General features: G+C 39.6%; 1 protein-coding gene across 20 annotated transcripts in view; it reads right to left on the bottom strand.

Moving 5' to 3' along the window:
• The window catches only part of CLASP1 (cytoplasmic linker associated protein 1), a 168,105-nt gene that overhangs the window by 21,997 nt on the left and 118,276 nt on the right, over positions 1-27,832 (bottom strand). For 8 of the 20 annotated variants that reach the window (XM_039701830.1, XM_039701839.1, XM_039701756.1 and 5 more), the window contains 7 exons: positions 24,485-24,548; positions 23,162-23,164; positions 22,756-22,919; positions 21,795-21,873; positions 21,382-21,525; positions 9,257-9,400; positions 7,926-8,032 (listed from right to left, as the gene is read on the bottom strand). In XM_039701830.1, the coding sequence (XP_039557764.1) occupies positions 7,926-8,032; positions 9,257-9,400; positions 21,382-21,525; positions 21,795-21,873; positions 22,756-22,919; positions 23,162-23,164; positions 24,485-24,548 (705 nt within the window). Of the gene's footprint in view, positions 1-2,890; positions 3,008-7,925; positions 8,033-9,256; positions 9,401-13,597; positions 13,694-21,381; positions 21,526-21,794; positions 21,874-22,755; positions 22,920-23,161; positions 23,165-24,484; positions 24,549-27,832 lie in introns of all 20 variants that reach the window. The other 12 variants (XM_039701680.1, XM_039701697.1, XM_039701739.1 and 9 more) reach the window with 4 other exon arrangements.

Consider the following 27,832-nt stretch of genomic DNA (forward strand, 5'->3'; position numbering starts at 1 on the left):
CCATGATAAAATGCCTTACATGCAAGGGCAGATGGAATTAGAAGATCTGGCTAAAGAGAAGTTCCTATAATCTTTGAGAAAATAAAAAAGCATTATTGGCAGGGCTTTGCTCTATCTAGGAGTTGTGTTTGCATGACAATCACTAAATTAATAGATTCAGCAAGAGAGAACAATTTCTGGCTGAGTCTCAGATCTCAGTAGAGCCAGAAGCAAGTAGACTGAATCAGACATTTACATCAAGTTGTTTGTCAATAAATGGCAAGAAGTGGCTCCCTGCAGTTGTGAATTACTATTTCATAACATTTTGGGAAGAATGACAAGATGGGCTTGGAGGCAGATGGCTGAACTGAGTTGTGTTCCTTTTCCACAAAAGAAAGATTCCCTATGAGGTGGGTGGGGGGAAAACCCAAACAAACAAGAAAATCCCTTCTGAATTCTGCATACACAGCTGTTATTTTCAATGGAACCAAAAGCAGGATATTAAATATCTATTAAATATCTAGAACCACAGCTTTTTTTTCTGGAAGAAACTTGGGGACTTCAGACAGAGGATAAGATGGGCTGCCCAATTCCTTTAGGATTAACACACTGAAAATAGCCATAATCCCTGGCTCCAAGCAACGTGTTCGCACTACACTCACACAAGCATCAGCACCATGTATTTTGGCAAAGAAACCAAAGAACAGTTCCCCAAACACTGTCTGGCAGACCAGGGAGAATGAGAAATCATTTAACAGACCAAGATCAGGAAATAAAAGCTGTTCATAAACCTACAGAAGTTGAAGTATTTAAGGGTTTCCAGACAGCTGAACAACAGCAATGCACTGTGATAGCTTTCCAGACAGAAGGCAAGGCAGTTTTTAGGTTCTTCAGAAGTACCAGTCAGGAATAGGAAAAATCGTTGTTTCATACAATCTCAAAAAGATACGTTTTGAGCTCAAGCATGTTTAATTCAAAGATCTTAAAGGGTTTTTCATACAACTTTGAAGTGGGCAATGAAGCCACCATTTGAAAAGGTATACAAGTGACTGTACCTGTGTTCTCACACCAAGAGATGACATGACTTACCAAAGGCCACACAATTAAATCCATGGCAGAAAAACCAAAAAATAATCACAAATGTAATACTGACAATAAATCTGCTGAAGTCATCAATTCTTTCCTCAGAGATGAATTTTGCCCTACATTGTCACCAAAGAACAATGAGAATACAGACTCTTTACTGCTAAAGGACTACGGTGATTTCTCAGAGCCACCAATCTGATGCATTTGTCAAAGCACAAACCCACATTTAAAAAAAAAATCTAAAGAATCCAGTGATTTCATGTATCAGGAGTAAGCCTGTGTAGGAGGTCACATTATGGCTGTGCTCTACATGAATGAAAATTCTACAATGTGAACACACGTCTCTACTGACAGTATGTGCACTGGAATACTTCACAGACAACACAATGGGGGAATAAAAGTAAAATGGAACTACACTCACCTTTCAGGAAAAAAAAAGCACAAAAGGGAAAAGAAATTATGACCCATGCAGAAAACTAGAGGAAAGGCACAGGATGAATAAGAAGTGAGTAGAGATGAGCAGTGTTCAGGGATGTCACAACATTATTTTCCATCTGCTGCACAAAACCAATGCAGCTGTCTGTAAGTTTATCGTGATACAATTTGGCAGTTTTCCAGTCTGGCATGAAATACATTTTACTTCCATAAATTGTTATTCAGTTTCCAATCCAAACTATGTGTAAGTAGTCCACAGTTTAGTGTCTTCAAGCAGTACACAGTAACTTACATCCTTGCACTTTCAGGCTCTGGGCTGGAAAATATTTCAAACCTTATTATCTGGTGTCAGATAAAAGAAGACAGAAAAAACACTCTCAACTAGTTTTATTCCAAAAATCAACATGGATCCCCCTCCACACATAGCTGCACATTGTCGTAACATTAAAGTTTTTAATACTGCAGGTATTCACAGAATGCACCTTCTACTGCATTCTACTTTCTCTCTTAGATGTCACAGGTTCTCAGATTTTGAGCCCTGAAAGAAAAAATTCTTTGCTTTTCTTTCAATAGTTTTTCATTAGGACCTTCTGCTTTAAGGAAAGACTATATACAGTCTTTCCTCAGGTAACAGATATATCTAAGTCAGGAGAAACCACATTTACAGATGGTCTGTTGTCAGGGTTTAAACTTGAAAAAATCCAAAGAATTTAACAAAGATCTGACAAATTAAATTTGTATTCAGGGTGTTTGTTTTTTATTTTTCTTAAAACCAGCATACAGCTTTAGTCCACTTTATTGATCCAAGAGCTGTATGCAGACTGGAACAACACGTGAGGGCACAGGAGGAGGAATAGATGTTGAAATTGCGATTGATAAACTCAAAATCTTGTGGTGAGGTAAGGACAATATTTATTTCAATACTACAAATTTCTAGGATGTTCCACAATCACATTATACAAGCAAAGCTGTATTTGAAGTCACTCCTGAGCTGCACGTGTCCATCTGGAGGTCCTCTAGTGCCACATGCACAGTGCAGCCAAACTGAAAGATCCTGCCCCTGGTATTGTAACGCAACCAGTGCCTGCCAAAAGTGCTCAGCAATTGTGTTCTGCATTGGAAACTGACTGTGAAGCACCCTGCCATCTTCTTGAATGGGTGAAAGAGTCTGGAAAAATCCACTTTTTTTTATCCCCACTTGCATGCTGCATCTCCCCCAAGCAGCGAGCAAGTGGCTGCTGTCAGCCCTGCTCTCTGAAGGCTATCATCATCCCTGTTCCTTTTCCAGCCAAAGCCTCTGCAAGTCCCACATTTGAACAAATCCCGTGGTGTGAAAGGTAAATAATACTGTGACATCTCAGACAAGTTGGTTTAACAGGTAGCTTGTTACCTGGGAGAGTAAGAGCGTCTGAAAGTCTTGTGGGAAGGAGCAGTGGGGATGGAGTTAGGCTGAGAAAGGGGAGGGGGGTGCTTCGACAGCCCATCTGCACTCCAACCCCAGAGCCGACTGCCGTGACCAGAGGAGAAACAAAAGAGAGAAAAAACAGAGAAAGAAGAGGGAGGAAAAAAAAAAGAAACTATAATCTGAGTGGCTTAGTGCTGTCATGCTGCCTTGGAGAGAGAAAAAAATTAATAGAAACAAAATTAAACAAGAATACTCCATTGCGCCTCAGAAGTCTTTGTTTTGGTCTTTATTATTCATTTCCATTTTTATTCCTAACATAATATGATTCACAAAAAGTCCAGTCCCTGCTTGTACTAACCAGTAGATTTTACAAATGGATATAGCCTCTATAAACAACTCCATTTATAATGTTCTACACAAACAATCCCTGGCCACACATGTATCCAAACTCTAAGCAGCTGTTTCTAAGCAACAGGATTTCCCTGGAAGAAAGAAAAATTGGAATTTATTTTTTTATTAGACACCTGAAGGTACCTTGTAAAGTTTGTCTCCTGGTGCCTCTATAAAAGCCTGTAATCAGGCTCTACATAATCAGAAAACCTTTCCAGGGCTTAAGATCTGATCCTGTTTCACCAGACTCAAACTGAACCCAAATATGCAGCAAGTGAAAAGTCAGTCCGGAGTGTAAATGTATCATGGGGACCTGGCCTAGGTCTCAGCAGACAAAGCTGGAAAGACTGGATGAAACCAGCCTCTGAGTTGTTTCAGATTGCTCCTCAAACTTTCACAGGCCCCTTTAAGTTATTGCATGACCCCGTGCCTTTGGGTCAAGACTTTCATTCCTGTGTCAGTTTGTCCAACCTCGGGTTTTGTCCTTTTCCCATTAAGGTACAAGGATTTTCAAAATCACCTTCCAAATGAGAACAGGTGCTTGAGCTGGTGGAGTATTCACAACACTACTTTGTTTCTATTACATTTCAGCACATTGTCTTGGATAGCTGTATTTGTACATATGCAAGTGAAAGACACTTTCACATGAGAAGTGACAAACAAGTCAAGAATTGCTCCAGTGCAAACAGCAGCAAAGCCAGTTAAAAAACTCCTCTGAAGAGCAGTGTCAAGAATTTCACTCATTAACCAACAATCAAATCCCACAGCTATTATAATGCCAGTATTATCAAGGAAATACTCCAGACTCCTAGACTGCTGATCAGAACTCTCACAGCTCAGTTGTCACCTGCCTGAACACAGGCCACCAAACAATGCAGGCTTGTCTTTATTGTATAAAGTGAGTGGCTTATTTTAATTCTGTTTCCATGCCTTTGCTTGCTCAACTTAATACGGAAAGTGTCAATCAAATTTTGTTTTCACTGGTATTTTTTTTTATCAGCAAAATAGCAAATATTTAAACTTACATAGCCAGATAAAATTGTAGCCTTTTATTCTGATGCATTTCCTCTAAAGATCTTTGAAGGACTAAACGTTTTTGGTTTCTGTTTTGTTTTTTTTTTTAATTTTGGGTGATTTTTGTTTATTTGTTTTTAATAATAAAAACTGAGCACGGGCTTCTGGGCTACTAATAATGACATAAACTCATTCCAAATGTATGCATTCAATTACTCCTACAAAATTCTACTAGGTGAAATTCCCAATCTGAATGTAACATTTAAGTTTGCAGAAGTCTTTTTACCATTCAGAACAGTATTCTAACACCAAAGGACTTCACAACCTAGTGTTTGCCATTTTGTAGTACAACATAATTTATTAAATCTCAGAAGATTTCTCTGTCCTACATAAACCCAAGCCATTTATCTGTGCTTTTCCTAGGAAACATTATTCTCTTTCAGTCTGAAGTCTGGTGGTTTTTTCCTATTATTTTCATTCTTCCCAAATGCCCTTCCCTGTTTTCTTTTCCAGAAAGCACTTCTCTCTTCCATAACTCCTCTCACCAAAAACTAAAACTGTTAAGGAAAAAAAAAGCAGCTACAAATAGAGAAGTAACTCACAGATGTAGTGGATATGTTATAGTGACCATGAAGCAGAACTGGAGGGAGTAAATGAAGGCAGGAGGAAGGACTCTGTCCAAGACCCTGAAAGCAGGCTACCCTCCTGAAGACTTTAGGGGATACTTAAGCAGATGTTATCATCTGAATAGGCAAATCAGTTGTTTGCAGAGTCCACTTCAACCAAAACATTCAAAATCTATCCATACAGCTCAAATACATGTACACATAAATACACAAACACACAACTCCCAAAAAAATCAGTTACCTGGAATATATACATAATACAGTAACTCTGTATCAAGGAAACCTTGCTGACTGATGTTGAAGATATTACCCACAAACTATTAGCAATATGGGAGAGCATTTTCATATTTCTACAGGACCCAATTATCCTTTCTACACATATACCAGCTCCAAAGACATGTATGCCTCTGCATTTTACTCCAATCTGTGAACCAAGAAAAAAAACCACAAGGAAAGCATGATCTTCGAAACCAAAGCTGGCATTAAGATCTGGAGATAATCCTTCCACTGACTATACTCAGGCTGCCTGTACAAGACACGAGCAGGGACAAGGTAAGCAGGGACTGCACACAGAGCACTCCAGGAGGCAATGGGAATACCCAACGTGACTACAAACCTTGGTAGTAGGCCCCCTGAAAATGTAAGGCCAAGCCTACTTTTGGAGGAGAGCTACACAAAGAAAGTGGGAATCTTTATCCTTTCACACTGCTATCAGAATGGCCTGGGTGTGCTTATGTTCTGGTTTGTAGAGAGAAAAGTGACATTTCAGAGCAAGGCTGAACAGCAAATGTCAATCATTTGAAATGGAAACATGACACTGAAACACCTATACCAAAGAATGCAATGTTGCAGCATACCCTACTTACCACAATCTGTCAGCACAGCTTTCTAAGCCTCTTCTCTCAAAGGACAACCAGAGCTAAATTCTCATTTAAGTCAGGACCATGCCCAAACTGTGCTACACAAGACATTTTTAAGAAGGATGCAGCCCAGCAGAGCTTCAGAAGCTACTGCCCCTGATTTGCAGTACTTGCCACTGCCTTTTCTACAAATGGCAAAAATCTGCAGATACTGTTACAGCTCAGAGGGCACTCACAGCTTCTCCTTTCCAAATATTTTAAAGGGCTTTCATAGCAGCTTCCACCTTCACCTGTCACTGAAGAGCAACTTTTAAACATCACTCCTGAGTAACTAAATCTAGCAAGGAAGCAGGATACACTTCTTGAAGACACAATTTTTTATTAAACACCTCCAAGAACGCTACACAAAATGGAAGGAATTATTGTTTTCTAAAGGAAATTCCTGGGCAACTGCATCCAGGGCAGAATGCTCTAGAATTATATGCCCTCTCAAACTAGTCCTTGAGAACAAATCACATATAGAAAAAACCCTTCAGTTTCTAAATCCAAAATGCTAGAAAGTAACAGCAACAATGTACACTGGATGCTTTAATCAATACCTTGATATTTGCCTCCTGACATCAAGAGGTGAGAAGAATGCAAAGACAAATAAAAAACAGTGAGTCAAGTGGTAATAAACAATTGTGTCCCAATGGCAAAATCCAAAAAGCATGGTAAAAGGTTGTGGAATTACAAAATAAGTGCCACATGCCAACATGGCCAACAAAACCACAACGTAACCACAGGGAGACACAGTCAGTAATTTCCCATGAAAGAAATCAGCAGGGCAACAATGCTCAATCTAGTCAAAAAGGAAGCAACATAGTTGGAACTGTTCCTCTGAAATTCTACCACTTAATTTCTTAATGAAACCTTTGTGGAAAAAAACTCCTAATAGGCAACTTGGCTTTGGCTTGCAAACTTTTGGTTTAGTTTTGAATTACAGCAGATTTAGAAGTCACAAAGATGCATCTAGATACCCAAAATTTTCCCAGGAAACACCAATGATTCCTATGCTTCTGGAATTAGTATAATTATTTATTAAACACTAAAGGCCTGTACTTTTCCTGACACACTGGAACTCACATGTCTTAAGCATCTCTTCAGAGACAGTTTTGCAAATAACATGGGTAGATGAACAAATTTCAATGTAAACTACTACACTGCACTATGAACTGCAGTCCTCACCCAACATGGTTCCTTATGCTTCTTCCACAACCTGTCATGAAGAGCACAGGCAGACAAGGGCAGCAGAATTTAAGCTTCTCCAGCATGAACCAGAGCTTGTCCAGATAACAGCTTGCTGCTTTCCTCCAATATTTCTATGGTCCCAGAACATACTGTCTGCAATGCCATCTCCCCTACTCTAAGTTTTAACGCTGCAAAACACCCACATTCCCAGCAGACAAGAGTCAATGCTGGCTGAATACAAAATTTTGAAGTGGACCAATGTATTCTAGGGTAGCACCTGCAGCTTCAGCAAAACACCTGGCTGCAACAGACCTGCTGCTCATGAGACCAGGCTGCTGCTCTGCTGGTGAGGAGCCAGGTGAGCAATTTGGAAAGTATTCAGCAGTGAAACAGTCACCACCTCTGCTTGTCCTGCATCCTCACAAAGAATAAGAGGGGAACAGCAGATACAGCACTTCTCTCAGCAGCACAAGCCCTGTAATACAGTCTGAAGAATTACTGATTACAGGTCCACACCTAAAAAATGGCACAATCTGAAAGTCCTGTTCTGAGAGTCATCGCAGACTTTGTGACATATGCAATCTCAACAAGACCTTATTTCTAATGCTGCCAATTAATATTACCTTCATTATCCACAAATGTAATTCTGAAGAAGGCCACAAAACAAAGCTAATATGATAAGAAAAGATATTAAGATTACACAGACAGCATGAGGACTGGAACACTGAAGTCAATCACCAGCCACGTATTATCATGTTCAAACACTGCTTCTTTGCAGAAACATACTGTAAACTTATTGTCTTGTTTTTGCTTTCAAAGTGAGTCATATTCTGCAAACGCACACTTGGTGTTGAAATCCTTCAGTATTTTGCAAGGGGTTTAATTAGCCTGCCACATTACCTTGGAGACAGTCCACCATGAGAACAGTTGGTAGGTGAAGTTAAGGGGCTGGTTCTGCTGCTGGAGTGCCGGGAAGGAGTCCGACCAAGGGTATTGCTGGGGGAGCCCTGACACAGAAGCAGGAAGACAGGGATTAGCAAAGTGTTGCAATGCACAGGCAGGAGTACAGCAACAGGTCTAAACAGTGCCTCTATTTGCTCTAGACAAGTTTAGTGCAATTTTGATTATGCCTCTTGACCTAAAACTCTGCAGCCATGGTTCATGCAGTCATTTATATGCCCCTGAAAATATGACTCTGAGGATAAAGAAAGTGTATGTGCATTTCTCTACAACCCACGGTACCTGCAATTTAAATACACAACATGTATGGCCTGCAAATATTGCCAGAGAAATGGTCAATCAATCCAGCTTCTCAAACAAGATTTGCAAGGCTCCAAAATATGCTCATCATTACCCTGACAATTTAGTATTCTAATTACACAGCTATTTTCCACATTGTCTAAAGCATTCTGATTATGCTTGTTAGGAGCATAAGTAAGCGGTCTAACTTAGCATTTTTCCACTGGCCTGCACAATCTTTTGTACCACAGCAAAATGAGTAGAAATTGCTCTCAATTCTGACACTTTTCACATAGAGTCAAAAGTATTAGAGAATCCAGACCATTTGCCTGGAAGCCTCACACTGCAGTTCTAGCTTACACTAAATTCTGCTTAGCCCTGTGGAAGTGATAGGAGGGCTCAAATTCCAGCAAGTTCACAAGACTTCCACATTAAAAAGACAAAAACTCCTTAATCCTTGCTGCTATGGGAAGGGAAATAAAGTTCCTATTTAAATCTACTAACATATTGCTTCAGTGAAATAAAAATTCATATAAAAAAGCAAAACATAAGGTAATGGGCATAGAGTGAGGTGACCCTGTAGGCCACATTAAAGATCCTGCAAGCTTAACAGACAGTATAACTGCTATTAAACTGATCTCAATACCAGTCATAAGCCAGAAAATCTGTGGTATCAAGATCTGTTTTAGCCAAAAAGTCATTACTGGCAGGACTTTCAAAAGCACCACCAACTTGAAAGCACAAACCCCACCAATTTTAATCACTTCTCAGTAATTTTTTAATCTCTTCTGGTTAGGACTATATTAAATTTTAAAATAACTGAGTTTTTTACTTTAATGGTCCCTATTAAAAGCAAAATCAAACAAAAGCCTCTGTTGCCATATTGCTTCAAGACAACAGTTACAGATAATTCAAACTGAACATCTGCAACAGCTTATCAATGAGCTGCTGTCTTTGGGGCTCTGCTGTTTGCAAGGACAAGGGCCTCTCACCACACTGGTGTTACTGGAGTTCTTGAGGTGGTTGTGCAGGAGCTTGGTAGCACCATCCTGGAATGTTTTTGGCAAGGCACCAAGTAACATGGTAAACTCAGGGGTGTTCAGTTCAAAGAGAGAAATCAGGACTATTTGTGCTGCCTGAAAAGAAGAAGAAAAAAGAGACCATCAGTTTTTGTTCTTTGAAAAGAGCATGTCTTCTCTTGGTAGGATCCTTACAGTAGATGATGTGTGTTTCATTCAAAAAGAAGATTCCCTTACCAGACACATCTTTGAAATGTTCTTTGTGATATATCATAATGAATTACTAACAGCAATAGTTAGCTTTAGTTCTTAAAGCTTAAATATATTTCTGCATTTATACCATTATTTTCCCAGATGTGAAGTGTACAGCTATTCACAGCCTTGTGAGAAACTCTTACCAAACTCTGTCCAGCATATATTTCAGTTAAACAAATCACTGTAAAGATTTACTGAAAAAAAATAAAACTAGAAGTTCAAATAAGTATGAAGACTCTGGGGACTACAATTCGTCATTCCCGTGTTTTTTATTTTATGTGTGAATGGGATGAGACTCTTCCCACCCAACCTCTTCTCTTCCTGGGGATCCCAAGTTTGTTTCATCAAACAGATAATCCACCTCTCCTTTTGAGTCTTGACCACTCAGGGTTTTTCAGCAATTAAAGACTCCATCTGAAATGGAAGACCTATGAGGATGGTGACAACCACCTTGACCATGGACCAGCTAGACTCCACCAGATTTCCTAAATTTCTTAAGTGAAACTGAGGTACCACTGAAACAATTGAGAATTCTATCATTAATTTTGCTGGACAGGGTTTGCTTTACGTGCCTCAGAGAAATCCTGCCAGAACAGGATCTCTCTCTCCCAAGTCCATTAGCAAACACATCACTCTGCAGATCCTGAACTAAGACAATGGAATCAAATGGGAATGGAAGCAGAATAAATCACAGTGTGCAGACCTGAAAAAGTAATTAACATCACATGTTCCTAACCAGACTTCCCCAGCAGCATCCAACCTGTGTGGATGCACCAGTTCTGTGAGCTTTTTCCCTGACTTTACCTTAAAAGTATACAAACATCAATAAAAAGAAAAATAGAAATGAAGCTATAATGAAGGACCTCTGACAGTCTGCAGCGGCACCTTCTCCGAGGGGGGTGTAGCCATTGACACATCAGCTTCCAGAATACATATCTGGACAGAAAGCAGTGGCTTGGGCTGACAAAGTTAAGCAGCAAAGCTAGACATGCTCTTATTTTGGAAAAGCACGCACACATGCTTAGAAGAAGCAGACACTTGGCTATGACCCTTTCAGGAACTTTCTAAAATCTCCTAAAAATGAAAAATTACTTTGAAAAGGGTACAAATGTTATTCACTGCTGTGGGGATAAATGTACATTCATTGTTCTCATCACTTTAAAGAAGGATTTTTTAGTAAGTAATGTGCTCACAAAGTTGCCATAATTAATTTGCTCTGCAATTCCCTGTAGAGTGGAATTCTTCACAGATGATGAACTTGGGTACACAAACACCCTTCACAGTGGAGGGGAATCACAGTACCCCATTGTTTCAATGTGCAAACTGCAATTCAAGCTATACTGTTTCTTCTGCCATCAGCAGCATCCAGCACAGCTTTGTATATAAAAACATTTTCCATCCATGAAAGTTTGGTTGGTATCATCCTTTTCATACGGCCAACAAAGGAACCAAGGCCCACAACACTCAACAGGCTTCCAAGGACTGCAGGAAACAACAGGTCTTCAGACTTCATACCAGATGGATCATGCTCCCTCTTCTGCCAAAACTCTTACTGACTTGAACAGAAACACAGTATGTCATTATTCACTCCATTCTAAAGACCCAAGGATGAAAGAAGTGGGGAGACAGCTTTCCCCATGGTTTTCTCAACTCCATTGTCTACCCTCCTCTGACCTGAGGTTTTGGCAACTCTGCCATGAAGCCTGCCTGGTATCCAACAAGGAAGTGTATTTCTGTCCATTTTGATCCAAGAACTTTTAAGCTTTCACCAGCACAGTATTTTCTGTAATAAAAATATTACTGCACACAAGAGATCTCAGAACAAGGAACAGCAAAGTGACAAGTCATGCCAACGTACATTCCCGCTGGTGAACAGCATGCATATCCTCAGTAGTTAGGAGTGGACATGCAAATCCTCTGTGTCAGAACAAGCAGATCTCACATTCACTGAGATTAAATAAAAACCAACAAAACCAAAAAAACCCAAAACCAAACCCCACAAAAATTGATCGACAAGGTTTGCAGATTGAGAATTGCCTAGAGATTGGAGTATCTGGAGTTATCAACTGGTAAGTCAGGAACTGCCCAACAGAGATGTTTGAGATGCATCTCAGAGACCTGAGAGAAATCTTCAGCAAAGCTCCCCCACAAACACTAATGGCACAGACACTGTTCTACAGGAGTAGCTGAGAGAAGTTTCAGGTCTCAGAGGTCACTACAGTTTTGTTCCACTTTTGCTTTTTGGCTTTAATAACAACAGAACTATGTCTGCCCTTCCTCTTTGCACAAAATACAGCTTGTCTTTAGGGGTGTCTGCCAGAATTTTGTATACCCAGTGCTCTTCAGCAGCTTTCCTGTCACCTGTAAATAGTCACTGGGCTTTGAATGATGTGCTTAACAGTGGCTCCCAATGCTCACAATCTTCTGTGGCCTCAGAGAAAACAGACCTATAGTTTATGCCTTTTGAAAGCCAAGGACAACATCCTGAGAGTGGTGCTCCAGTAAAGGTCTGAAAGACAACACTGGAGTAACATGGGTAAAACCCTGTCTGTGTTCTTTCTAAATTGTCCTCAGACATCCAACAGCACTTCCAGGTTCAATTCAGGCAAAAGTCATTATTTGAAAGTGTGCCCATAATTTCCTACTTAATATTTAATACACAAAGGTCTTGGTCCCTTACCACTGTAAGATCAACATTGCTACTTACTGGCCTCAAAAGCTGGAAGGTCCATGCTAGCTTGAAATCACATTTCTATGATGCTTCAAGTTTTACTCCTGAAATGCTTCTAACACACGTAATTTTACTTCAGTAATGAAAAACCTCAGGAGCAGCATTTCCACATCTGTCGTAATAGTTAGATATGGACACACTTGATAATCCTCTAAGTTTCACTTATCTAGCATATTTTTACCTAATCAAAGGACATCTACAGGTATTGCTTCTAAAATTTGAAATCTGCGGATTTTCAGCTTGTGACAAACCAGAGACATTTTCATAATCTCTGAATTTCTTGATGTCTTGCTTCATTACATTACCGTCAGAGTAAATAAATATAACAAGCAATAAAAAAAAAAAGTATTTCTGTACACAATGTACAAACATTCACCATGCAACACATCATGCTTGATGATACATAGTCTGAAGAAAGTCATATCTGAATTTTCCCTTGCCTTTGTGTCCCTGTACCATTAGTACAGAACACTAATCCATCTCCTTCAGTCACATATAATGTAGACCCTACAAATGATCTAATCTTAATGAAGCCATTCTCTTCTGGCTTCAGCTGGAGAAACTCCAGTCACTTCAGAGCCTGACTATGCTAGAGAGGGGGTCTGGCTCTGTGTCAGGTTCTTGAATCATTTGCAAAGGATTGCTTATGTCACTTTGTTATTTTCCTTATCACAATGCAGTGAGAGATCAGGTTCCACAAGTCAGTAGCAGCTCCCAAAGTTTCACACTCAGGTCACTGCAATTCTTGCTGTCCAACAGTGTCAATTACGAAAAGGACACAAATGCTTCAGCAATATCTGGTTTTTGTTTTTACCTAGATGGTGGATGATAGTCAGATTCATAAAAATCTGTAACTTTTTCAACTTTGCTGAATTATAATAAAATGTCTTGGAAATCTTTTGGGCTTATTGAGCAAACAGATCAAGGCTAAGTGGAAAAATTCATTGATTTTAGAAAGGAAATGTGGTCAGTGACCTAGGGTTAATACAAGTGCCTTATGACTGCTGCTGCTGCTGCTCCAGCGGACCAAGCAGAGCAAGCAGATAGTTGCCTGAGCTACATCAAGGCAGTTTCCAAATTACTCAAACATCTATTGGTGATGGGCTCCCAACACTGGCAGCCTCATAAAAGAAAGGGACTTTGTACCCTGATCCTTTATGAGGAACTACAACAACAGAGTTAACAGAAAAACACATCAAAGCCAAAAATTACATCAGACAGACACACTTTTTTCAGGCTCCCAGTCCAGGTTTCTTTACAGAGCTAGACAGTTGAGTTGAGACTGCAAACACAATTAGTGTGATTAGTGCACAAGGCTTTCAGTCTACCTGTTTACATTTCTCTTCCAAGTTTCCTTCACCAGGCCCTGAGGAGGCTGTAGTTGTCCTAGCTGGCAAATCCTCACCCACCCAACTATGCATCGTCTGGGTTTGACAAACAGGAAAGTTGGTATTATTCAAAGAAAACATAGATTTCAACTCAATCACCTAAACAATACACATGGTATCTTTTTGCAGAAGAATTTTGATCAATTTCTTGCTTCATTTCAAGTAATGGAAATTAATAAAAAAAGCATTATTTGACGCCATCAGAAGAGCATTCCTTTCGGCAGAGGGCAGCTGAAATTAAATTCAAAATTAAATATGGCCACAGCTCTCAGGCTTACAGATCATCCCTTAGTTCTTCTACAAGGCATTGCTTTGGCAACCTCCTGGTGGCCTCCACAAACACCTGAAAACCTCTGCTGAGGTGCAGAGCCTAGGCAGTGCTGAACTGGGATGGCACTTGCATCTGGCCAGCCAGAAATGTGGGAACTGCATCTTCCTGCACCTGCCTTCACAGATATCTCTAAGTTCAGAGGAAGTTATGGTTAAAAACTTGCAAACTCCTGTCTCCAGTCTGAACATCAGTCTGATGGACCAAGCCTGCTTATAAATGCCTTTTATCAAGTGATCCGTCTGGGGAAGAGCCTCACCAACATCTACTCACTTTTGACAAACACAATTATATTCTGAATGCATCACCATCCAGTCTAAGAAAAATGTGGTTTTCAATAACTTAAGGCACAATGGAGCAGAGAAGTTCTCTCTCATGTCACTTTGATTTATACTAAACTGCAGATCAAACAGAGATCCACTGAGATCAAGGGGCAGCACTTGCACATTAGGCAGCTTGCATTAGCACACACTGGCACGTGGCTGCAATTCTCCAATGAGTAGCTGGTGTTAAGTGAGTTATTCACATCTACTGAGAGTTTGCAAGCTCTAAACAAGTGTTATTTCAGTGTACTTTCCAGCAGACAATTAAGTATTTGCTGGCACTGAACTAACAAACATCTACCAAACCAAACCTTCTGCTTGTTCCTTTTGCAGGCCTAGAATCAGATGAGCAAGGACATCCACATTACAGACATGGCAATGTGAGGCACAGTGACCTTAGCAGTTCATACATAATCCAAGCACGTTAGCTTGAGTACAAGTTTTTAAACACACAGTTTTCCCAAAACACTTGTATTAGCATATGCTGTTCATACCCACATCCTGAAAAGGAAGAATTAGTTTAACAGATTTAAATACAGAAACAGATTAAATCCATGTTGCTACCCTGTTTTACACAGTACATACTTTATACATCACAAAAGGCTCTTACAAGTCAGAGATAGTTGCATTACAAGTGTCAAAGGCACCTCAGAAAAGTGACAGCAAAAAAGATGCAGCACCAAACCACCACATGTTTGGATTACTGTTCTACAGCAGATTATGGCTCATAAGTGCTGTTGTTTTGTGACCTGGGCTCAGAAAAGACCATGGCAAAAATGTTCATTATTTCTTGAGAATCAGACATGACCCCAGAAATCAAGTTTGATGAAGGCTACCCTGAGTAACTTTGCTGACTAGAAAACGGCAGTTGTTGCAAAAACAGGTTTCAGGATTAGAAACATGCTACCTTTCATGAACAACTGAGAAACTTTACTTATAAACTTGGCATGACAGAAGTCTGAATTCTCAGGCAAAAGTTCCTACATATAAACTAAGAAAGAAGAAGAGCTAGTGAAATTATATGGTTTGTAATGAAAACATGCACTTTAATCTGCATGGGTTTTTGAAATGCTAGAGGAAGTATGGCAGAATTATCTGTCACACTGCAAACAGCTCTGCCATGCAGTGCTGAGGTCTAGAGGTAAACATCACCTCTAGACTTGATTTTCAAAATAGAAACATCACCTATACCTGTGTAGGTGTGTGAGTGCTTATATAAATGGCACGTACACACAGACATATTGTGCACAGCTACAGAAGTGTGACTACACGAATTCTGGTAAACCATTCCTTCTCTCGTGTTACCACACACTCACTCTTCCAACAAACAGAGTAAGTGCAGAGTATGTATATTCAAACTGCTTTCAGTTTAAGGAAATCCACCATGCTCCCAACAAACACATCCCATTTTCAGGCCACTAACAGTGGCTGAAAGCCATTTTCCTTACACTGCGTACACTAAAAACATTTGGGCTCTCATAGCTCTGCAGCATCAAATTCAAAACAAACAGAAAATTAGGGATACTATTTTGGAAACACAGCTAGGACACAGAGATCCTTTTTGTTCTAATAGCTTTGATTCAAGTAAACACTACTGTCCACCAGGTGCCTTTTTTCATGTATTACACTATTTTTCCTAACACTGACAATGTTTTAAATGGCTGATAGAAGTTCCTTTGGGCATTTTCACTGAGTTTGACTTTTTCTGGAATATTCTTTGGCTAAAAGGCTGTCCTCAGCAATATGGACATAGTCTTATTTAAGACTTCATAAGCCTGAAATGAAATCCTAACGCCCAGTGCTCTGGTAACTCTGCTCATCGTGGAGTCCATCAGATGCACAAGTGTGGTGTAGGAATACTGCAAGAGTGCTAGAGAAACCTCTGACCCAGAAAGGCAAGGGCCTGTGGCTGGAGAGTACTAACCTAATGTGCCATTCACAAGCATTTCTGCAAATGTCCTCTTTGCCACTGCTACTGTAACAGGCCATGACAAACATGTTAATTGTGTTTATTGAGTGTTCACTGCTCAACACCAGTACCAATAAGCAATGCCATTTCAGCTCACTGAGAGGCTCTGAGAGTGCTCTTACACATCTGTCCCAGAGCAGCTGAAATCAGACTGATGCTAGATCGATGATTAAAACTTCCAAGAGTTTCTAGAGGTCTCATGGCATCACCATGCAAAGGAGGCTAATTCCCTTTCCTGTACTGGTCCTCCTAAAAGTGTTTGCTTTCCTGTCACTGGTCCTCCTACAGATATCAAAGAAATATTTTATCTAAAGTTTCTTGATCAAGGCTTCACTCATAGATAGGTTTTGCTAATCAATATCAATATTTCTCAAGAGATGACCTTGAGCATTACCAGTTAAAGAAGTAAATACATCTTCATTGCCTAGTCAGCTTATGAAGTGTCTGTTGGCCTGTATTTTCCTCTCTGAAATCTTCCTCATCTTCTTCATAATTCAGAAACTGTTCCTCAATCAGTTTTAGTGAAAAAAATCTGATCCCAAACTCATTTTCTTTGAATATCCCTCAACTTCACCTGCAAATCAGTGGTAGCAATCCAAGGAGGGCCTTCCTCAAGGTACTCTCAAGGAAGGCTTTGTCTTCATGAAAATTAGAGCAACACAAGCACCTTTCTGGGCTTTTTCATTCAGTGCAATGAATTTGGTTTTTCTTACCAAAACTCATCCAACTGTCTGTATTCAAGGGCAGCTTGCAGTGACAAGAGGGGCAGTTGAAAGAAAAAGTTTTCCCGGTTATGTAAGTGGAAGGCAGAACGTGATGTACACGTGACACAAGGCTGCCCATAACATGTAAAAATGCCTTCAGGCTTGTAAAATAAAACCACCATTGGAATGTTTCATCAACAAAGAAGCCAGCCAGGATATTTGGAGCAAAGGAAAAAATTTCTTCTGCCCTGAGATTAGTAGTCCAAATACCAATCAGGCAATACAGAGCTTGTTATTTATCATTAAGACCAGAGCTGGGCTGATTAACAAGATGGTAAGAATTGTCACTGGCCCTTCACCTCAGGAGGCCTCATTCCCCTTCATCCTGTACAAAGTCTTCCTAAACACTAAGATCCTGTGTGCCCTCACAGCTGATTCCACACCCACAAATTCTGAGCACTCATGTTAAACAAAAGTTTCCATTCAGACAAGCCTTGGACGCGAGGTTCCTCTAGGCTTTGGCCAAAGTCAAATGAGAAGCCTTATTCTAATTTCCATTCTCAAATTGATGGCTCCTTTCCAGGATCAAAGTATTTTCCCACACAGAGCCCATGCCTGTCATCCAAATTCAATCAGCACTTTACCTACGTAGGGATTGCACAACAACTTTGCTGGCAATATTACTAATAGAATGGTGAAGTTACTGATTTAAGATGTCCTCACAGACCAGTCATCACAGTACTGGCATTGCCACTGTGTTACTTTTCTGTGTGGTAATTAAATGCCTTTTGTAAAATTATTTCATCAAATCTTAAAACAATTTCCAGAGGAAAATCAGAACTAACACCCTGCTACAGCAGGAAACAAATCAGTGCAGAGGAAAGCCAAGTATCTCACACAAGGTTAGATGCTACTGCAGTCAAAATTACAGCTTGGTTATCTGAAATCCTGATCTGTGCCCTGCCCACTGATAAGCTCTGCTTGAGAAAAAAGCCACGAGCTGGCTGCATGTGCAGGAATCACCAACAGGTGCTCCCCTCATGATGGAACCACATCCCATCCAGGTCTCCAAATGGCACTGCAGGACCTGCTCCTACCCTGTGGCTTTTGTTCAGCATGTCCTCACTTTTGTTCAAATGTCCTCACCTTTCTTCCAGCACTGCTTGCAGGAAGTGAACCTTAAGCTGAGTGCAGGGTAAACACCCAAAATACTAACAATCTTTAAAACAAGACAAATATTTACCTGTAACACATTGCAGATCACCTTATTTTAAATCTACAGCTTGACAATAATTTTAACTGCACATACTCATGGTTACTATCAGCAGTTTAAATGGTTTCTGCCCTGAGAGGAAATCCCAACATTTTGTGAATGCACACTTTAATATCAGCTGCATGTTCCTCATAGTACATCTCGTTCTCCTTGTGATAACAGAGCTTATGTTTTAACTACAGATGTCATTTCATACGGGACCATAAACTGCTTTATGCAAAACAGCATTTCTTTTGACTTTTTTTTATCTCACTAGCTACAAAACATGAGCTGCAGCTCAAATTGTGTCAGATTGGTTAAGTGCGCTCATTAAGTGTGTTTAAGTGTTGTCACAAGAAAACACAAAGTTATTAATAAAGCTGTAGCATTCAGTTTGAAAAGGTTTTTGGGCTAAATTACTTTTTTTTTCTGTTTTTCCCCAGAGCTTTAACATTATGTGGCTGGGACCTCCAACACCATCACACATAGTAAGTAGTAGTAATGGACAGACTATCACTAACAAAAGGATAATCTCAGTATAGACTGAAAATATAATCAGTTCTGTTCTTGAACATATGCCTTGATTGCTATTACAGGATCAGATCTGCATGACTAATTGCCACGTGCACACAGCAGCCACATGCCTCCCTCACTGACAGACATCACCAGTGTGAGGAAGTTTGCTTCATCTGCCTCTGCTCAAAGGTAAACCCCAGACAGAACAGCATGGCCACCACACACAGGTATTACTGGCATTGTGGTAGAATTCAGTAACTCAGACTTGGGTGAAGAGGATATTGGCTGTGGGACTCCATTTCTAGGGGGGAAGAGTCCCTGCTTCCAGGAGCAGCATCACTGTTCCACCAAGTCAGTCACCCCTGTGAACAGGACTGCACCACCCAGGAGCCCTCAGTACCATGGATGTTGGGCACTCTTGTCCACTGCAGGAGCTGAGTTCATTGCACTGGTAGTCTTAAGACCAGATTCCATTGAAAAATTATTTTTACACTTTTTACAGGCCTTTTGTGGTATTTCAATCACCTGAAGACAAAACTGATTCTTCTCCTTCTCCCCAATAATCTCCACTGCTGTCCCCAGGTTGTCACAGTATTTACAAGGCATCGTCTGCTTTGCATTTAGAAAACCACAGATCTTGAAGGCCACCATAATACCTTCCACAAGGGTGGAAGAAGACCCTTAAATGAATAACCTTGATATTTAAAAGGTACTACTTTTTTTCCCCAAGTTATATTGTCAGAAAAAAACACAGCAATATTTAATTGTGTTCTGCAGAACATTTCACCTGCTTAGATTTGCTCTTGATAATCCAATTCACTGTTGCATAATCAATTTATAAGTCTGTTAACTACAGTCCTGACAGAGATAATGGCCAATGATTGCTTGTAAATCCTTAGCTGCACCGTTTCTTCTAAAGCTCCTGGTTTGTACTATGTTCTTAATAAAATCATAGTACAGCAATGGCATGATGAAATTAGGATCACCTCTGCATTTGTTTTTAGTAGCCTAAATTAGCTTAACTGTGTAATAATTTATTTGGAAACTACTGGCACCAAAGGCAAAACCAAGTCACATGCAGTTTTAATAAAAAGAATTCTGATTCAGTAATTACTTGTCAGCCCAAGGGCACTCGCCCAAGTATGGAGGTAAAGTTTGCTGAAAGTTTTGCCAGAGCTGTGCAAGCCGTTGGAACAGGCAGAAGCATGGACACCACACAGTGAGCACCTGCTCCCCACAGCCCACAGGGAACAGCAAACATCCAATTTTTCAGCTGCAGCAGATACTCTCTGCTTCCCCTTGCATGCAGCAATGATGACCCCTAATGGTGGAATGTTTCTGCTGCTGAGCAATATGAGGAGATTTGGCTTTTCAATGCATATTTCTACTTAAAATAATTACAACTACCCCTCACAGTCCAACAGCAAAATAAACTGCTTGAGATTCACCTCAACTGTAACACAGTTACAGTTGAGGTGAATCCCTGATCAGTTCTTTCTGACTTTGGACATGGAAACATTAAAATGCAAATCCATATTCCAGCTCTAAGTCCAGAATTTTAAGTACCCCTCTTTTCCTGAGGGAGACTATCTTACAGAAGCAAGTTTAAGTTATAGTGCTGTGAATAATCCCTACAGGAAGTCTTCAGAAAAGAGAATGTTACTTTTTCCCCCAGAACCAACCATCTGTATGTGGGCAAGCAAACAGCTCATATGCCCAAACAGCTTCTTTGAAGCCTTCCTTCAGCTGCTGGATAATGCTGCACACATGTGTGTGGCAGCACATTTGATACCAAGCAATCTTTTCATCAGAATCAAATAAAAGTAATTTTATTATTTCCAAAGTTATAAAATTCCATGTTATTCTAGTATTAATTCAACATTTTATTTGCATATAATGTAAAGTTCTCATGCAATTTTTACAATCTGAAATTATTAAAATTAGGCTGGGATTTTTAAATCCCAGTTCATCGCAAAGCCTTTAACTCCTGCTGGAAGTAGAAGGTAATTTTAAATTGTGTTACAGATGCCAGCTACATAAAACTAAGTCTTGCTTTTCTCTTGGGAGAGATGAGTATCACTACCTGTCCCATTTTAGCTTGCCTGACACTTGCATCAAGAGCAAGATAAAGAACAAGGTAACTATTACCCAGGCCTGACCTAATTGTGTCATTTTTTTCCAGGTAGAGATAAACACACAACACTTAAAAGAGAAGGGTTGAGAGCCCCTGGCAGCTTACTGATTTGTTTACTTTCTTTTAACAACATTATAACACTGAAGTTGTGCTAGCTTTCAGGCTACAAAGCACAAAGCCTTCACCTAAACAAAATACAAACCTAGAGATATTGCCAGAATGCTCAAGAAAAAGCACATTTTCAAACCATGATCTCTTTTTGTATGGTCGTAGTAGATAAAGTCACACAAGCAAAAAATATATGAAGACATGCTTCAGAATTGTGTGTGGGCTGAATCGACAGTTTTGTCTGGACAGTGAGGTATGTAAAATCAGGGCTTTTTAAAGTTGGAGTCTGATCACTGAACTTTTCGCTACCTTTATGACAGGTTGGTTTGGTTTTTTTTCTCCTTCCTGAAGAGTAATAATTACTACAAATACTTCATTGTCCTGGCTTACCTTTCTCACATCTGAGCTCTTTGGTTCTGTAGTCCAAGTTATAATTCTAGATACAGCAAGTCTTGTCTCACTGGAATTCACAAAGTCTGTTGGATCCATCTGTCTTGCCAAGGACTCAATATACTTCAGGATAGCAACTTTGACCTGAGAAATGCAAAGGGATTTGTGAAGCTCAGCAGTTGGCAAAGATGCATTTTTTCCATAGGAACAGATCCCACTACAGACTGACAAGACTTACATCACATGGTGGGAAGGAAGTATTCCTGGAACATGTCTCCAAGTTGCCAATATAATTTCTATGTCATGCACACAATACAATTACCTGTTCATGAGTTCTATGCTTTATGGCATGCCTGACATGACAAGTAAGACAAGCACATTGATGCTTTAGTGAAACAGCTTTTGATACTGACCTTCAGGTTTGGTGTCTGGGTCTGATCTACAATAAACCTCATCAAAATGTTAAACTGTTGATCAAATGGAAAAGAATCCCTGTGCAAAAGGAACAAAAGCAAAAATGTAATGTAACATAAATGAAATTAACTCAGTACCTCAAAGCTTACATGGCAGATTTCAACACACTTTTCTTCTTGGTAACTTTACCATCAATAAGAGAAACTCTAAGCTTAAGGATTAATAGTTATTGACACAACACTGGAGAAAACTGCTAAATCAGTATCTCTGCACAGTGTTACTCTACTGTCTGTACACTTCTGTGGGCATGCCTGTCCATTTCATTTCAGACTCTGCTTTCTTCCCTTATCTCTAGAAGCAGCTTGGTTTATCTTGTCCTTAGGGTTCATACCTGGTTTTGATCTCTCTCCTCCTTTTTCTCTACTATTTTCTCCTAGATGATTACTACTTTTTCTTTTCTTTTTTAATTATCCTATTTCTAGAATGAGCCAAACTTTATTGTAATAGTGTCCTGTGCTGGACATCCTTTGCAAAGCACATGGAGTACAGAACTGGTGTAAGCACTGCAGTAGCATTCAAGGTCTTATTGACCTGATATTTGTGTCTGAACAAGACAAAAGAGGTGCTGAACTTTGTGGTAAAGCACCATTCATATTCTCAATACTGCAATTTTTTGAGTACCTGTCAATCAAAAAACCCTGATACTTGAGCATATACCCCACAAATTAAAATTAATCCATCATATATTTTTAAATTTATGCTTTAAAGTTATTTATTTAGAAGAGAGACAGGCCTTTTAAATTCAATACTTGAAATACTGTGATGTAACTTTGTTTTCCTTTATTCTCATATTCATCAAGACTGAGACCTCAAAATACACAGCACTGCTGGATTTCTAAAATCACACTTTCCTGTAATCCCAAAAAAACCTCAGCTACATTTGCCACCTGAGTACTCTACCTGGTGACATCCAGAGCTTTTTGAACTTTTGCCTGCACAGACCCCAACAAATCTGCTCCCATTTTCTTTAGCAACTGGGTCAGGAGAACAAAAAGCCAATCCTGCAAGTCGTCTTTATGAATGATGATGAAATCAACCAGGGTTTCCAGAAACATACTGAAGACCTATAAACAAAACAAGTGTCAGAAATAGAAATACAGTTCTTAAAATAAAAAATATTCAAATGGGAAGGGGGTTTACAGTCTGAATTTCAGAATGATTTTGTTATAAGAGTTTCATGAATGAATGATTTTAGTGACTACATTGCTCTGGAAAAAAAATCAGACAAGACATGTCTAAAAGGTGTTGTATTAAAATACCACATGTAACAAATGAATGAAGGAAGGAAGGGGTAGAAAACACTTACTCTCTGTTGTGAATTCCACGGCAAAGCAGGCCATGCAACAAAACAAACCACTCGTTAGCACACAGAGTGATCAAGGATGCAGTTTCTCAACAGATAAAAGACACATTCATTCCAAGTTTACATTTTCTTAAAACACAATCTTTTATTATATGACTTGGATCAGATTCACTCTCCTCAGTCAAGAAATTAACATATGTTTATATACAGTTCTATGAACAAAGCTATGTGTGTTTAACATCACAACTAATGAGTTTGTATCAGTAATTCTACAAAAGCAGTGAAGATGACAGATCACTGCTGCTACAAAGGACATACTTGAGCCCAGTGTGCAATAGACTTGCCTTACTCTGAAATTGGAATTATTTTGCAAACAAATAATTACACCTTCGCCCTTTCTACTACACAAACCTTGGGGAACCAAGCACTAAGAACTTACAGGTAGGTACTACAAGCTTGGTGAGACCTGTGGGACAGCTGGTCCACCAGTATAATTAAGGCAAAAAATGCACATTTGGAGCAGGACCTATGATGGGCTACTCTGCCTGCCCATGGAATTTGCACCCAACAATAATTTATTAACACTGGTTTATCAAGAGGTCTTAAAGTACAAAGATTTATACAACTTGTTCTTTTTCAAACTGCATTTAACCCAACTGCTGATGTTTTTACACAGCCATACTGATTTTCCTCAACTAGCAAAACTCAAAACAGGGCATGAAATTCCATATTCCTTTTTCCCTGCTCCTCCTTAGCTGTCCATAGCAATCCAGTAGTCTTGAACATGCTTATGGGCCCTACCTCCCCATTCTGTGGCCCACTTCCTCTTAAGAAACATCTGTAAATTCATGCCACAGCCTTTAACTTCAAAGGTCAGTGTTTTAAGGAAGGCAAAGTAGCTATATCAAAGACCTTGATTATGGGAATCAGAATAGTATCTTGGTGAGGCACCTGCTCCCAGGTGTACACAACACACAAACCCCAGTGGCTGTGATGCTCATGACCCCTAATGGACCACTCTTCCCTGTGTATCAGAAATACACCCTAGAGAAGTGCAAATCAAACTGAACTCCTGGCTCCAGGAGGTGTCCTCTGAAAGGCATTAGGCTGCTCCTCAGGCAGCACGGAGTAACCAGCTCCTAGCAACATAACAGAGACTGAGACACATCCCCTCCTCGTAAAACAAATGCAAACCAAGGAGATTTTTAAATGCCAGTTTTCCCCAGCAGATGGCAGGGGTAGAAATAGAAACCACTCATCTTAGAACAGTGCCAAATGTGCACACACAGTAATGTAGGAGAGCGAGCCAAGGCTTTGTGATCTTACCTTGCTGTGAGGGTCAGCAAACATGCGAGTAAATATTTCACACAGCCTTTTTAACTCGACTCGGCTAAAATACATAAATAAAACACCACATTAATGCCAAAGTTTTAGTTGCAGGGAAAAAAAAAAAGGCAGCTAATAAACATTAACAGCTGAAAGATCTAACCTTCTTTATTTAAATGTTACTTTGGTCACACTTCTGAAAACTTTGTAGATCTAGGCAAAGCCTTTACTGGCACTTCAGTTTAACTACTGGGATCACCAGTTCTACACTAAAAATCTAATAAACATTTATTTTTTAAAATCTTGAACCAGACAATTTTATTTTCTGCTGCTTTCATTTTCTTCTATATTCTGGATTCCAGAAGACAACTTGAAATGTGCACATTTGCAAGGGACTTAGTTTCTGTCTGGGTCAAGGCTGTGAATCACTGAATCATGCATATTTTTTTTCCCCTCCTTAAAACCAGGTTTTTCAAGTCTCCTTTGTGTCAAGGTTTTCAAATTTTCAAGTAAAATCAGAACTTTCTGGTTATATACTAATCATCTTTTGGGTTAAATTCCCAGTTGCTTCAGTAGTATCAGTCTAAAATCACAGATTATTAAGAGATCAGAACTGACTCCAAAATCTGACAGCAGGCAGGCACACTGAGGAGCCAAACATATAGAAATGGAAGAGACATTAACAAATGGCCAACTATTAAATCAGCAGATAATTACATCAAGGAACTATCTAACTCCCTATTTGTAAGAGATTATTAGCTGCTCAGCAGTGCTCTTTTTATGGCAGGGGGGAAGAAGAATGATGCATGAGATACTGAGTTGGAGTCAAATGCAGAAGTCTTTGGTGCCAAAGCTCTTATCTGCAATGTATTGAGAAGTCTTAGCTTTCCTGCAAAGCAAACTGGCAAAAAATACAGAAGCTCTTCTTGTTTATGGTGCAAACAAAACCAGAGCAAGGCAGTTAGGTTACATTTCCTGCATACTACAGATGCAAACAGACTTTTTTCACAATTACAATGAAACCAGAGCAACTAGTGAAATGAACACTGACTGCTCAGAGAAGACTTATTGAAGATTTTGACTACAGGGAATGTATTTCCAGAACAACATAACTACAATTCTACACCAACTTCTCTGTTTCTAAAAATAATCTTCGAACAGGCCAGAATAAGGCAGTAGCCTACAGATGCTTTATGTTAGATTGTTTCTAAGTAACACAGGACTTTTTTTTCCCCCAATAAATCTATGCATGAAAGGTTGATTAAATTTTAAAAGGGCACAAAAGCAATGGGTTTAAGAGACTGGTAGGGAGGGAAAAGTCTTTGTAACAACATCACAGCAAACTGTCAGCTTAATTCAGGGTGAGGCTGCACAGGCTCAAAATTACCACAGCATTCTCCTGACATCATGCAGATTGCAGGTCTCTGAATGAACCCCTCTTTATTACTCTAATGAATTTTCTTTCTGGACAAAGGTTATATAAAGTCAGCAAGTATATGTGTGACTGTTTCTAAAAGCTCACAGACCCAACGTAACAATGCAAGTCAACAGCAGTGGAAGAACATTTTCTTAAGGGACTCATTTGCCTTGTTTTATTCAGGAGACCTTATGGGGAGCCCTTCAAAAAGTAGGCCACATGAAGCTGTATGAAACAAAGAGGATGGGTAAGTGCCATTCTACTTTGCATGCACATCTCTGGATATGCAAATCCCAGCTAACACAGGATCAGCCATCTTTCAGTTCAGAATACTAAAGAAAACCCAGCCACATCACTGCCTCATTAATGTGTTTCACCACAACAGAAGGCATCAGGTTTAATTACAAGACAGACCTGCCCCTTGGACTAATGACCTTGATGATGTTCTCAAGATGCCGTGGGAACAAGCAGGATGATAAAATCTAATCATTAGAACAGGCACCAGATCAACTCTGAACCAAGGAGGAAGCAGATCAAAAGAAAACCAAAATGAAATACAGAGAACTAATCACAGTATTATATTAAAAAAAAAAAGAAACTGCACAGAGGTGTAGTTTCTGGGACAGATTTAAAAATTATTCAGGATCAAAGCTAAGACAACTTGCTAGCTTGAGGGACTGGTGACAGCACAGCTCAAACACTACAACCAGCAGGGCTGAAATCAAGAGTTTAATTTCACCAGTATTTCTGCTAAGATCTACTGACCTGGATAAACAGCCCATCTCCAAAACTTCTCAGTGCTTCCTTCCTTGCAACTGTCCCCAGCAGCACTCCAAACCTTGCTTATAACCCTCACACACTTTTGTGGCAAAATCAAAATCTCTCCCAACTTTTTCATATAAGTAATGAGGTGCCGCAGTTTTTCCATGCAGTTTGTTAGAGAAAGAAAAAAGACAGCATACGTGGTGGAAGTATCTTTTAAGAGACTCAGAAATAGACCACATCAAAAAGCATCTCTGATCTAAAGACTCTGACTACCCATTTTCAAAACCTGTAGCACTTCCCATTTAAGGCCTGTATCACATCATGTGAAGTGCTAGAATATTTTTATAATGGCAAGAAACCAACTTTTCCAGGCCTGCCATCAGTACACTTTTATTCAGATTGTTAACATGAACCATGAAATTCTTTTCAGCCAGTGTGAAGCCCTTTCAAAATAGAAACAATTGGACAAACCCAAGTAGGGAGGCTCTAAACAACCACTTATAAACTTGACTATAATTTAAGTACATGTTATTCATAACAGAAAAATAGTCACAGCTGTTTGTGAATGTTACTTTCAAAGGAGCCAAGAGATAAACAGCTTATTTCAAACACTTTCTCCATAAACTCAGGGTGAAATATCTACAGCCTGAGAGCCAGTTGTCCAGTTAATGTGACCTGTGGCCATAGGGAGTTTCCAAATGACTTTTGGATAATTCTGAGACCTACTGGGTAATTCCAAAACCTCTTCAAAGGCGTGATGTGCCAAAGGTGTTTGAAGGGGTTACGTGGTTCTCAGCAAGGGAAAAAGGTCTCCCTCACCTACCATATGCAGTTTCAGAGTTGGTACACGTACTTCACAGCCCTAAGAAATTTCCCTCTACATTACACACTACACCATTTATAAGACACAAGTTTCTGGTATAAAATTTTTCAAGAGTTACAAACAAGATCTGTAATTACACCTAACACAGCCTTCATAAAGAGTCAAAGTACAGCCAGCACCAGCACTGTCTGATCTCAGCTTTGAAACACACACCCCGAGTCATTTTACAGTAAGTGCAATGTTTGTTTCATAACTAAATTGCCATGGGAAAAAATACTGAAGCTTCAGACTAACGTAAAAATGGCACCATCGTTTGAGTATGTTTACAACAGCACCACTGGGA

The sequence above is a fragment of the Passer montanus genome, unplaced genomic scaffold, assembly GCF_014805655.1.
Source record: "Passer montanus isolate IOZ18808 unplaced genomic scaffold, ASM1480565v1 scaffold1, whole genome shotgun sequence".
Classification (NCBI taxonomy): Eukaryota; Metazoa; Chordata; class Aves; order Passeriformes; family Passeridae; genus Passer; species Passer montanus.